We start from the raw sequence: 14436 nt of genomic DNA, 5'->3' as shown, positions 1-14436 counted from the left end.
ATGGAACGAGTAAGAGAGGGGAAGGAAGCTTACTGTAGAATTTATGAAATTAATTTAATAAAAAGCATTTTCTTCTGAAATAAGTCTTACCTTGAATGGCTTTTTTTGCCGTTGCCTGGTGGTAAGGCCATCGGCCTACGGCGTGGAAGATGGAATGTTTGAACCCCGCACTGGGCTTGTTTTAAAATGGCCAGTTGCTGACCCAGCAGCTAGTTAAATAAATGTGTATCAATTGCCTTCCTGTCAGACACCTGGCATATAGGATAAGAATTGAGGGTAACAATATTTGTCAATTAAAGTCCAGTGGGCTGGCCCTTATTTCATAGAGGTTACACATAAATAAACTCTACCTTAGTTATACATTTTAAAATTTGTATTTTTTCCCTCTATTAGGTGACAAAGTTGATTGAAGATGCTACTAGTACCAAGAACCCTCGTCAGAAGACGGCCATACCTCAGAAACAGATACAGGAGTGGCTGGTGGAGAATAAAATCCTCTCCATAGCCCTAGAAGGTAAAATTGGAGTTAAAGGGGCTAGACACCAGATGGTCCCAAAATCGTCAATTTCATTATTTTCACAAAACAAGCCTAGAGTTGTCAATAGAGGTAGTTTGAGGCCGACAATATATCATTTTACATGATTAAAATAATACTTTGTGGCTGTCTCAGCTGCGTTTACCCAATTAAAATAGCGCATAACGGTCTTCCAGTTTATAGTGTGTATATTTAGCATTAGAAAGTCACATTATTTGTACAGATACATATTTACTGACGCTTTTTTTAAATTACTTAGTAGACAAACCCAGTAAGTTTCGAATTGGAAATATATGCAAAAACTGCAAAAGAAACACATGTCATAAGCAATGTGATACATCAGTAACTAAGATTTAATGCGTTGTACACAATGGTATAAATTCTATGTATGTTTTTGACAATTTTTTTTTGACTAGTTCAAGATTGTTACCATGAATTTAATAGCTGAAAACGCACAAATATTAAATGGCTGGTTGGTCCTAAAAGATTTACAGTGATCAACTATCTTCTCATTAGGAAAAAATAACGTGTTCATCCTTTTTCAGTAAATTAAAATGATTGTATTAATTGTGGTAAGTCTTATTTGGGGGTAAGAGTACATCGTTAAGTATTACTTTTACTTCTTATATAAATTTGACAGGTAACATCGACCAGGCGCAGTACTGTGATAAAATCAAGGGTATTGTGGATTTCCTGGGAACTGACCTGTCGTCTGACGAGCTCACCATGATCTGGAAGATGCAGGTTCGTTTATAGATGTTTCTTTGTTGGGGCCAGAAATCTTCTTTTTTTATAGATTCTTGTTCCACTCTGAATCCTCCCCCACCCCCTATTACCCATACCACAACAATGGGAAGGGCCTAAAATTTGAAAATAAAATAAAATAAATAATGTATATGTTTTAATATGTAGTTTTAAACTTCAAAGCTTTATACAGAAAATTACTTTAACGCCATTCTCCAATGATGACAATAACCATATTTTATAAAGCCTTATACAAAAATAAAATAAAAAGCCTGCCTACCCTACAGACTTTGGTAATAGATCACCAGGAAATATTGAAACAGAGTCAATTTCAAACATTTTTTTTAAGCCTTTGTGAATTTTGTTTTTTTTCAAAATTAAAATGATTGTTTTTTTAAATCTTGGCAAGAGATCTTTTTAAAATAAAAAAAATAATTCTGTTTTATCACCTTTATATTAGCAAAGTTTCAGCTATTTAGAGCCCAGGCCCAAATATCACGAACATACTGAAGTCAAATCTCAGTCTCAGTCTCAACTCGGTTTGCGACATAAAATATTACGACATATCAATATAAAACGTTTTTAAAAACAATATATGTTTTCACACTTCTTAAAACCCGATGATTTTTTTCATATGATTCATTTTATATGTTTTGCATTTTGGCTATAGATGATATGTCATTTAATGCTGAATAAATGTTATGTTATGTTATGATTGAAATTCATTGTGTTTTTTTAACAATTACTCAAGTATATTTTATGCTGTAGATTTATGTTTTCTTTGAAACATTTACATTTTTTTCTATCAACACAGTCCATTAAAATGTATGTTTTGAAAAAGTATAAAAAACAACATGCAAGATTTTGAATCATAATATGTTTTATGTGTTAAAATGAGTTGAGATTGAGATCTGACTTGAGTATTTTTGTAATATTGGGGTCAGACATGATTAGGTAATTTGTTCAGCAACGGGTTCTCTGTCCATTTTCGACTTGGTTGCCGTCTTTTGATAATTTATAACCAATGCAAGTGATAATTGTTACCCCTAGTGTGACTCATTCTAGTGTAGTGTCTAGGGTTTTGGCCAAGTATTAAAAACGACAGGGTGCTGCAGAAAAGGGACAGGGTGCTAAAGGCAAATAAGGACACATTGAATCGGTCAGTGAATTTTTAAAGCCCTGAATCTTATTAAAAAACATTACTAGAAATTGTGCTTTTTTGAAGTAATATGAGGTTTCAATTACTAAATATGTAAAGTTTAGTTGAATTCATAAACACATTTCAATTATTAATTAAAAGAAAAGAACACTATGAGTGAAGAAGCAGTGTGTGTATACCACGTGATAAATTGCGTCATAAATGCTACGTCGGAAGGCAATATTTTGATTTGAAAAAACACTTTAAACAAAGATAACTTCACTATTTCTTCACCATTTTAAATGAAACAAAGCACAGTCTACGCTGCTACGGAGCCCTGCCTTCAGCCTTTTACCAGAGTTTGATTGCGAGTTTAATTTCTTTAAACACTTTGACAAACCTTTTCACAATACGGCCGTCTGACGGAGCACTGTCAAAACATGATTTTGGAAACAGGTTTGTCGAAGTGTTTGATGAAACTAATGAATTTATCAAACTTCGGTAATATAACAAATGCGGGGCTCTTTAAGCGGCATAGACTGCCCTTTGTTTCATTTAAAATGGTGGTGTAAAAAAAAAAGAAGTTATCTTTGATTTAAGTGTTCATTTTAAGCTAAATGCTGCCTTCCGACATAGCATATATGACGTAATTTATCACGTGGTATACACACACTGAGAAGGGTGCTGCCAAAAATGACAGGTTGCAGCACTCTACTATAACCATCTAGCTAAAATCCTAGTGTAAAATCTATGAAATATTTGAAACTGAACAAGTGTTTTAACATGTAGCATTCATCTGCATGTTTCTTTGGTTTATGTTTGATGAGTGTTAGGTCGGGGTTATTTCTGGGTAGTATGTTGCCACACTCCCAGATTGGCCCCAGAAGACAGGTCTCCCCAAGTTCTGGGGCCTAAACGCCCTTGGGCCCGTACAACCAGCTATCTACACTTTACATTTTCTACATTTTTTATTTTTTTTTGATATCGATATAGTTAGCTGGTTTTACGAAGTCAGTGTTTTGGGCGTTTATTAGTATTGATTGGGTTGCTGCCTGACTATATAGCTAGCCTTCTAAACTTCCAGAAGTATTATCTGATTCTAAAAGTGAATTTGTCATTTTCTTGTTTTTTAAATAAACTGTTGGGTGCTTTAATCAGAAAATTCGGTCACAACAAAATTCGGTATTTTTCTTCTGATTTTGAGACAATTTTTTTGTGTGATTTTCTTTTTAAATTGAGTAAAAAACACATTAAGCATAAGTTAAAGCATTAGTTTAAAAATAGATGATACATTTGAATAGATCATTCATGGAATAACAAGACTCTTTTGAATCCAATAATCTATTTTAAGATATGAGAAGACTTTATTGATAGATGCATATAAACACTCTTAATTGCAGTCTTGTCCCCTGAATGGTGCAGCTTTCTATACTTTTCAAAATATATATTTGTTATTATATGCACATGCAGATAATCACAAACAAAAATCACTGACATTTATAATATTTATTGAAACTAAAACACAGTCATGTGGCAATTATTTTTTGTGGTACAAATTTGAATGTTTTTCATTATTATTACTATTAATTAAGATTATTCAATGGCATATTGTAGCATGGAAATTAATATTAAATAAATACATGAACACTCATCAGTAGAATCAATGCTTTTGCAATGATATAAAATAGGTGACTTTTTAGGAAAGTTGTTTTATCATGGCAAGCTGTTTTGTTGCGCTTCACACAGTACCCAAATATGTATAGAAAAAAGAAAAAATAGTCGAGCAGGTCTTGTTTTCATAGTTCTAAAAGAAGTAAACAAGTTTCTTCTTTGAAGTTTAGGCAATTTTATTTGAATGTTTAGAATTTTTTGCTCCATACCACATATGGCCAAGAGTCTGCTCCAACCTCAAGTCCCATGACTAGAAAAGTAACTCATGGTATTGTCTCATTAAGTGACACTCTTATTCAGAATCAATACATAGACATGTATAACAAACATAAATTTTGAGTGATAAATCTTTTACTTCTTACTAAAATTGCATTTATGGAAAATATTAATTACTGATAACAAGATTGTAACCGTGTATTTAATAGCTGAAAACCCAAAAATATGATTAGTGAATGCTAAAAGATTTACGGTGACATACTATCTTCTCATAAGGTAGAAATACCATTTTCTCTGCACCTTTCTATCAAATAAACCCGGAATCCTTCGTAAGAACCTTTGTTTTCGACATTTATTCATCCTTTCTGGTATATCTAAATGGTTTTTATGAATTGTGGAAAACCTTATTTGGGAGTAATAGTGCATCTTTAAGCATAAGAACAATGAGGCCATCTTCTCCTATGTGTATAGGCGTGAAACATTATGTATATCTGGTATGTATGAACTTATTTTAGCTTGATTGTGACAAAAGCAATATAATCTTATAAGATCATCCTAGAGTCCGTTTCCTGGTCAGAAACGAGTACATGTGGCCTTTTTGAGAGGCCATGAGAATGTACCCCTGGTGGGGATCCAACTCACAACCTCTTCATATTTCACACCGTTGTTAACGCACATGGGATACATAAATCAATATCATCTTCAATACATATTTCGGCATTTTATCAGCTTCAAATGTTTGGTTAAAGTATTTCGGCAACTTGGGGTTTTGACACAGATCTGAAATTCATTAAATATTCTTCATACTTACACAGTTCTTCACGGTCATCTCACAATTGGATTACATAACTGGATATTAACCTCAATACAATATATGGCCATTGATCAACTTTTTTTTTTAAAGCTTTTCTGAGCACGCTCAGCGTGAGCTATTTATATTACCTGGGGATCAAACCCACATCCTCTTTGGTCAGAGGCGGGCACTCGTACCTCTAGACAACTCTCACCCTGCCAATATAATGTGTATATTTGATAGCCTGCTAGATTGGAGTTATTAGCCAAGTATAACCATCTCGACTTACATTAAACTAACTTCAACTAGTTCAATAGTGAAACAAATCATTCTAGTTACATCGGTATTACTCAGTAATTGTTTAACCATTTTCCGATCCTAAAAGTGGGTGCCCCAAGCACGTAATATTCAATAAGCAAATTCTAGTGTCAGAAATTCCTAACCCGATGGTAATCCAGATGAGAGTATAAAAGGAATTATTGTTCCCCTGCCATATACATGTAACATTTTAGAAATTCGCTTGGATTCGGGAATTACATATTAACTGTTAAACAATGTTTTTAAACTATACACTAAGATGGTAGGTAACTTGAAAATAGTGGAAGATGTAGATAATTTTACAAATGCACTTTTTGATGAATTTTGTACTACTGTTTGAAAATTAACTTGCATTTCATATTTTTGAAGCATAAATGGTCGTGACCTTGACTCCAATCCAATTCAAATCAAATATATATATATATATATATATAGAGAGAGAGAGAGAGAGAGAGAGAGAGAGAGAGAGAGACTGTAAATTGACTTCACACATCAAAGAAACTGACTGCCTCTGTCCGCGATTTGGCATATACTTAAACATATATCGTGGAACTAACTACTGAAGAGGCGGGATCATAGACCCACAAAGACTACCATGATTACGTTTGAGGATAAGCTGGTTAAAAAATACCATACGATCGGAAAAATCACAATCAATAATCATAGTCAGAGAACCTAGCTTCAAATCATGGCCGAAATGTTTGAATTCACTACAAATATGAATGAACCTTTGGGTGTATGTAGTGTATTAGAAAGAAATAAAAAAAAAAGGGCGGGGTCGGCCAAAAAAGGGGCAGGGTGCTTTCTTAAATGGGAAAACAATGCGCACAATATTTGCTTTGTATTGTTGTAAAACAGCTTTGTACCTAATCAAAGTCCATAAAGTCCATGCATGGTTATGTTTTAATATACCAACAGAATACTCTTAATTCTTCTTTCTTGTTTATTTTCACTTCAGACACTTTTTAGCTCACCTGTCACTTTGTGACAAGGTGAGCTTTTGTGATCGCCTTTTGTCCGGCGTCCGTCGTGCGTCGTCCGTCAACAATTTACTTAAAAGACATCTCCTCCTTAACCGCTGGGCCAATATTAATAAAACTTCATAGGGATGTTCCTTGGGTGGTCTTCTATCAAAGTTGTTCAAAGAATTCAATTCCATGCAGAACTCTGGTTGCCATGGCAACCAAAAGGAAAAACTTTAAAAATCTTCTTCTCCCAAACCACAAGGCTTAGGCCATTGATATGTGGTAGGTAGGATCACCAAATGGTCCTCTACCAAGATTGTTCAAATTATGGCCCTTGGGTCAAAATTGGCCCCGCCCCGGGGGGTCATGGGTTTTCTCTATATGTTTATAGTAAAAAAAATCAAAAATCTCAAAGATATTTGGCATGATTCATCGTCTAGTGGACCTCTACAAAGATTGTTTAAATTATGGCCTTTGGGTCAAAATTGGCCCCGCCCCAAGGGTTAGGGTATTCTCTATATGTTTATAGTTAAAACTTCAAAAATCTTCTCCTCTGAACTTACTTGGACTAGAGCTTAGATATTTGGCATGATTCATCGCCTAGTGGACCTATACAAAGTTTGTTCAAATTATGGCCCTTGGGTCAAAATTGGCCCCGCCCCGGGGGGTCATGGGTTTTCTCTATATGTTTATAGTGAAAACTTCAAAAATCTTCTCCTTTGAACTTACTTGGACTAGAGCTTAGATATTTGGCATGATTCATCGTCTAGTGGACCTCTACAAAGGTTGTTCAAATTATGGCCTTTGGGTCAAAATTGGCCCTGCCCCTGGGGGTCATGGGTATACTTGATATGTTTATAGTTAAAACTTCAAAAATCTTCTCCTCTTAACTTACTTGGACTAGAGCTTAGATATTTGGCATGATTCATCGTCTAGTGGACCTCTACAAAGATTGTTCAAATTATGGCCCTGGGGTCAAAATTGGCCCCGCCCCCGGGGGGTCATGGGTTTTCTTTATATGTTTATAGTAAAAAAAATCAAAAATCTCCTCTGAACTTACGTTGCTTAGAGCTTAGATATTTGGCATGATTCATCGTCTAGTGGACCTCTACAAAGATTGTTTAAATTATGGCCTTTGGGTAAAAATTGGTCCCGCCCCAAGGGTTAGGGTATTCTCTATATGTTTATAATTAAAACTTCAAAAATCTTCTCCTCTGAACTTACTTGAACTAGAGCTTAGATATTTGGCATGGTTCATCGTCTAGTGGACCTCTACAAAGATTGTTCAAATTATGGCCTTTGGGTCAAAATTGGCCCCGCCCCCTTGGGGGGTCATGGGTTTTCTCTATATGTTTATAGTGAAAACTTCAAAAATCACCTCCTCTGAACTTACGTTGCTTAGAGCATAGATATTTGGCATGATTCATCGTCTAGTGGACCTCTACAAAGTTTGTTCAAATTATGGCCCTGGGGTCAAAATTGGCCACAAAAACCTTAACTACTTTGAACCATCCAGATTTCTTATAAAACCAATGTGCAATATATAACAGGTGAGCGATTCAGGGCCATTTGGTCCTCTTGTTTACTATCTCGGGTTGTTGTCACCAGAGCTCTCACAAGGCCGATTTTTTGGGGAGCAGTCACTTCTCCGTCCAGTCAAATTAGGGAGAAGTGGGGAGACTTTAAGGAGTAGAAATTCTTATTATAACACTTGATATAAATATTGTGCCATGCCACAAAACTTTAAATTCACATTTACTTTGATTGCTTTTACTTGATGGAATGTTCATAAAAAGTGTACTTGTCTAGAGTCTCCTTTTTGCAATGTAGAGTTTATCTCCAAAAAGCATCTAAAATGAAAACAAAAACAAGCATTTGAAACAATCAGAATGGCCATATTCATGAGCTTTTAAAAACATTTAAGTGCATATTTGATAAGAAGTCATGTATTTGATTTTCTTAGCGCCACCTTGCCAATGGCAAAGACCATCTGCTTCAAAAGAAACAATGTTCAAAAAGGTGCACCTTGTTTGTACACTGCAAGTATCAATTGCTTTTTAAGTTCACCAAATAATGGGTGAATGCGAAAAAGTTCTAAGTGACATAAAATTGAGAAGCAGATAAAACCTTTTCGCTTTCACCCCTTGATTACTATAACTCCTTGACAACATTTTTTATCATTCCTTTGCTTTTTCTATCACATTAAACAAACTTTTAACATTTGACCAGTGTCTTCTCTATGTACATTCTGATTGGTTGACATCCAATGGCTCCACCTTCTGGCGGTGTTTCGATAATTGGATGAAAGACAACCCAATTATGTGATTGGGAGATTACCGATTATAAATGGCTAATTGCGATGTTTTGACTGCTGGGACAGATGCCAAATACTCCTTGATTGACATATTTACAATTTGCTAAAATTGTCAGCAATGTCAACATAATTTTTTTCCACTTGATAGAAAGGACCTTTGACACCAAATTTTGAAATGTGTGTCAATTAATTATTTTGTGACCGTATCGGCATCAAAGATCGGCATTTAGGGGTACAACTGTCATGTGTCAGACAAGGGGTCCCAGGAATAATATGTCATAATGAACAGCATTTAGCACTCTGATTAGCGTGAATTACTGTTAATCATACCCACGGTGATGACAGTTGTGTGCCTTAGCATGCACTGATCTGTGACAGATTAGGAGACGGCGACATTGACCAATGAAATAGGGCGTAACTTTGTGATAAACAACGATCTGAAAGACCAGAAGGGCACAAGGGGGTGGGAAAATATATGACAGGGCGTGTACAAGGGGCAAGGGGGAGGAGTCAAAAAAGGACAGGGCAGGCCGCCCTTCAATTCCACATTAGCTAAAACACTAGTTTGAAAATAAGATACGCAAAATAAATTAATTTTGAAAATAATTATGTGTGTCCGAATTATAAGTGTACAAACTCTTAGGGGTTTTTTTTGGTGAGGAGGGGGGGGGGGGGGTACAAACTTTTAGAAACATAATATCTTGAACGAGTTCAATAACTAGCCAAATCGCTGTAGTCATCCGAGAGTTATTGTCATTTAATAATAGAGCACCATTAATGTTTTAATGAGCGACATAGCCATCATGTTTTTTTTGTGTGTTGACTTTTTATTTGTGATTGTTTTTGATTTTACAGGCACATTTGACAAGCACATATAACTGATTGCTTTTGACAGGCACTTAATACTCTTAAGGCTACAAATGGTGAATAGTCCAGTCCAGCCAGTTATCCTGCGAGAGCACTTGTTTTTTATTTTGTTTAACTGATTTTTAGAGCAGGGTTTTTTACTGGGTTGTGTGTTGCACACTCCCAGTTTACCAGTATCAAAGAGACTTGATTCTGGACCTTATTCCCATGGGTCCCGTTCACAGACAACTGTACATGGAATATTTGGAATATTGGCCATTAAACCAGCTGTGTGCAATTGGACTAGGTAATTCATAATGCATGTGTTTCATTGCGGTTAAATAGCCAGTCTTCAATACATGCTCAAGTAGTATATATTTTATAAATTTAGCATACTTTCTTTGATGGTAAATAAATGGTTTTATACTTTTGATACTAAGTTCTGTAAGAGCAAAATTACATATTTGGTTTCAATTTGGGGTTTATTTTTGGTTGTATAATAAATGATGTGCCAGTAAAATCACTGTATTGTATTGTTCTAGAATTTATTTTTCTGAAAATAGAACGTATAAATATATGATATTTATAGACTGTATTTATAGATAACTTGATCATATAAGAGATAACCTTGCATGTGCTCAATAGACATGCTCATTGCAGTTTTGTCCCTTGATCACAATTACAATTCTAGTACAACTTGGGGAAAATGTTATTATTACTTTTCTATAAAGAATCACTCTTACTCCCAAATAAGATGTACCACAGTTAATACAACTGTTTTAAATGACCAAAAAGGATGAATAAATATTGAAAACAATGGTTCTAATGAAGTATACTGTGTTTAATTTATTACCTTATGAGACAATGGTTGATCACTGTAAATCTTTTAGGACCCACCAGTTATTTAATGTTTGTGCATTTTCAGCTATTAAATACACCATTAAACTCTTGTTAACATTAATCAATATTTTCCATAAATGCATTATTCAGTAAGTAGTTAAAGATAAAACACAATTTATGTTGGTTATACATGTGCCATTGATGACAAGCACAAGTGTTATAATTTTGGATATGTTCATGAAAAAGTCATATTTCGATGACTGATTGCGACTAAGAAAAAAGCAGGAAAAAAACCCTTAAAGTAGACCTCATCATGGGATTTGACTGGATTTTGACTAAGAAAATAGGTCTTAGAAGAACATATCATTCTTCATGACATTTGCCCAGCCCATACAAATTCCAAGGCACATTCTTAGACCAAAAAATTGTAGACCAAAAAATTGTGCTTGAGCGTCTTCTATATTTAGATCCTTGTTTATTTTTCTTATTTTATACAGTAGTCTCAAAAAACAGCTTTCGTGGCTGAATTATGATGCTAGAAATGTCCTATGAAGCAAAAATGTCAGTGCCTTAAACATATTCCGAGGGCAGACCACTCTGATGCTTTTAGAAAATGACAAGTAGAAAAACAAAAATTTGCATTTGTGTGGATTAGGTGGGGTTGTTTGATTTCAAAGTAGGAATCTTTTTTGGTTTGGTTAGGGTTACATCCGTTTCGAAAATAGTTAGGGTAGGAAGGCTTTTTATTTTTAGCTCGACTATTCGAAGAATAAGGAGAGCTATCCTACTCATCCGAGCGTCGGCGTCGGCGTCGGCATCGGCATCAGCATAACCACTTATGTTAAAGTTTGCGTACCACCTCAAATATTTTCAAAGTCCATTGACATCTGGCTTTGAAACTTTGCACGCTTGTTCACCATCATTCCCCCCAGCCTGTACACAGGAGGAGGTAACTCTATCAAACATTTTGACAAAATTATGCCCCTTTTTCGACTTTGAATTTACGTTAAAGTTTGCGTACCACCTCAAATATTTTCAAAGTCCATTGACATATGGCTTTGAAACTTTGCACACTTGTTCAACATCATGCCCCCAACTTGTACACAGGAGGAGGTAACTCTATCAAGTATTTTGACAGAATTATGCCCCTTTTTCTACTTAGAATATAGGTTAAAGTTTGCGTACCACCTCAAATTTTTTCAAAGTCAATTCACATCTGGCTTTGAAACTTCGCACACTTCTCTGTGACAGCTCTTTTTTTCTTTATTAGGCTTTTTATAAGAACATTATTTTTATCATTGGAGAATGGTGTTAAAGTAATCATCTGTATAAAACTACATATGAGATCACAATGTTGGTTTTTTTATCAGTTTTTTTTTCCAAATGATTATAAAAACAGTACGGTTGGCACCTATTTCATAGGTAGGTTTCACACCCAGTCATCATGCAGATTATAATCCCCATCTTTCCATAAAATCAGGCTGCAGCAGATATGCCAAAGGGACCTATTCATAGGTAGGGTTGGGTAACCCGAACCGAATGTATTTCTTTTAAGTCCTGACATATCATCACTTTTTGAAGTACCCAATGAATTGTCAAAATGTGACCAAATTCACGTGCTTTGCTGTATTACTTAATGTAATAATTGTTTAGCCATTTTCCATTCCAAAAAGAGGGTTTCCCATGCAGGGGTATTATTCAATTCACATAATTCTAGTTAAGATTCAGCATCATTCTCATCTCTGCCCGTCCAGGTCAGAAAACCCTAACCCAAAGAATTTGTATTGAAACAAAAGTCTGGCTGTAACTTTAGCTTTAATCCGGATGAGAATCTAAAAAAATTACTCACAACATTTTAGAAATTTGCATGGAGTATAGACTTACATGTTAACTGCTAGATAATGTAGTTAATCTATATACTAGGATGGTAACACCATTTGGTGAATACTGTACTACTGTTAGAAAATGAACGAAGCATTTCAAATTTCTGAAGCATAAATGATCGTGACATTGACTCTAACCCAAATTAAGTCAAATGCAATATCTAAAGACTGTAAATTGACTTTACACATTAAAGAAACCAGTGGTTTATTTTGGAAATATTTTTACGGCCTGTGCCTTGCAAATTTCGGGGAAAAAATTGAGATTGGGAAAAATACAAAATCAGAACAAAATAGCAAATATAATGGCAAATATACATGTTGTCACCTCTTTTGCATGCTGTGAAAGAGTTAGTCTTGTCAAGATTTTTCTGATTTTTCAAATAATTTACTGCTTTTTATTCATCAAGATAATCTGCATTTATCAAATTGGGAAAATATTATAATTTTGGGGGGAAAATGGACAATTTTTGGCAAGGGTAAATTGCACCCCAAAAAGTCACTGGAAACTGACTGCCTCCATCAGCGATTTGGTGCATACTTAAACCTATAATGAGGAACTTACTTCTGAAGAATCCATACATGTAAAAAAAGCATTGGTTCCACTTGAACACACCAATTAATTCACAGCATTAAATTATGCTCACAAGAATGGCACCGTGACAAAAAGCCGCTGTTGAGGCGATATAAAATGGCTGTCTCTTCACCCCAAAAATACATTGTGATCTTGACTTTAATGTTTAACTGATTGATGTTAGAGGTGCTCATTTTGCTAAAGTTTATTAGCAAACAGTTTAAGGACAAACACACACCAAAATTAGAATCAGGTGGTGTTGAACTGTAAGAAACCATTTTCCAGTTTTGTGTCCAATTTCGACCTGGTTACTGTCTTTCAGCCATTTATATGAAATGTCAGTGATGATTATTTCCCTAGAGTAAGTCATATCAATTTCAAAATGTTCTTGTAGCTGGGATGAATTGATGGAAAATCTATGAAATATCAGAAACCAAATGTAACATACATCTGCAAGTTCTTGATTGTTATGTTTGATGAGTGGTTGGTCAGGGTTTTTTCTGGGTAGCGTGTTGCCACACTCCCAGATTGGCCCCAGAAGCCAGGTTTCCCCAGAATCTGGGACCGAAACACCCTTTGGGCCCTACAGCCAGCTATCTACACTGGGCCCAGTGGTTATCACATAGTCAGCTGGCTGAAGGAAGTCGCAAGGTTTAAATAAAAGTCAACTTCTCTTGGTTACCCACAGCTTTTATAGCCAGCCTTTAATACATGCTCAAGTTATATCTATTTCATATGAATTCAGCTCATTTTTCTTTGATGGTTAATAAGTGGTTTGGAATATATCTTACAAATTTTTGTTCAAGCAAACTTAACTATTTGGCTTCAACTCTGGGCTATTTGGTCTGGCTGTATGTTTACTGATATGAGTTTAAACACAGTTTTGTATTATTCTAGCATTTTCCTAAAAATAGAACTTATACCGTAAATGACTGGGTATTAGACGCACTTTTTTCCCTCAGATTTTGATGCAAAAAAATGCCTGCGTATAATACCCAGTAACAATTTTTTGAACTTTTTTTCTGATGTCAATTTCAAGCCGAGAGTTTGTTTAGATTTATGTAGAAAGGGATGTTACTCGCGTCATATTGATCGAGTATATACGGGTTAAAACGGCAGTTGAAGATCGGGATACGGTATATCGTAAGACGTTTATAATTTCAACAAAAATATTTTATATTTGGACACCCATAATTATTTCCCAAAATAATTTATTTTGCGTACCTAATTTTCGGACACCCAAAGGACATCAATCATAACTTTCATAGTTACCAAGTTTCACAGACGAAGAATATTGATTTTTATCTTTACACTGCCTGGCTAGATTACCTAACCGTATACACCACTGTGACAATTTAATTAGTTACTACCCATCCTAAACGATTTATTGCCTGTTGAAAAGGAAGTGTGATATATTTATTTGAGGATTAAACAAACAACAAGGGCAATCAAGGGATTAAGAAAACATCGACATGGCATGTTTGTAAAACGATCTGCCAATAAGCTTTCAAACTTGTACCACACTTATAGACTATATGAAGCAATAATCGTACAGTTATACATTAATCCTGCATAGCAATGTCCATGCTCTCCACGAGATCC

The 14436-nt window shown here is 35.0% G+C and overlaps 1 protein-coding gene across 6 annotated transcripts in view; it reads left to right on the top strand.

Moving 5' to 3' along the window:
• Positions 1-14436, top strand: part of LOC128213610 (ubiquitin carboxyl-terminal hydrolase 24-like) — a 68969-nt gene that overhangs the window by 6760 nt on the left and 47773 nt on the right. For all 6 annotated transcript variants that reach the window (XM_052919516.1, XM_052919512.1, XM_052919514.1 and 3 more), the window contains exons 9-10: positions 394-514; positions 1176-1279. In XM_052919516.1, the coding sequence (XP_052775476.1) occupies positions 394-514; positions 1176-1279 (225 nt within the window). The remainder of the gene's footprint in view (positions 1-393; positions 515-1175; positions 1280-14436) is intronic.

This window comes from Mya arenaria, chromosome 13 (genome assembly GCF_026914265.1).
Source record: "Mya arenaria isolate MELC-2E11 chromosome 13, ASM2691426v1".
Lineage (NCBI taxonomy): Eukaryota > Metazoa > Mollusca > Bivalvia > Myida > Myidae > Mya > Mya arenaria.
The sequence above is the reverse complement of the archived record's forward strand: the minus strand, read 5'-3'. Positions and strand labels throughout refer to the sequence as shown.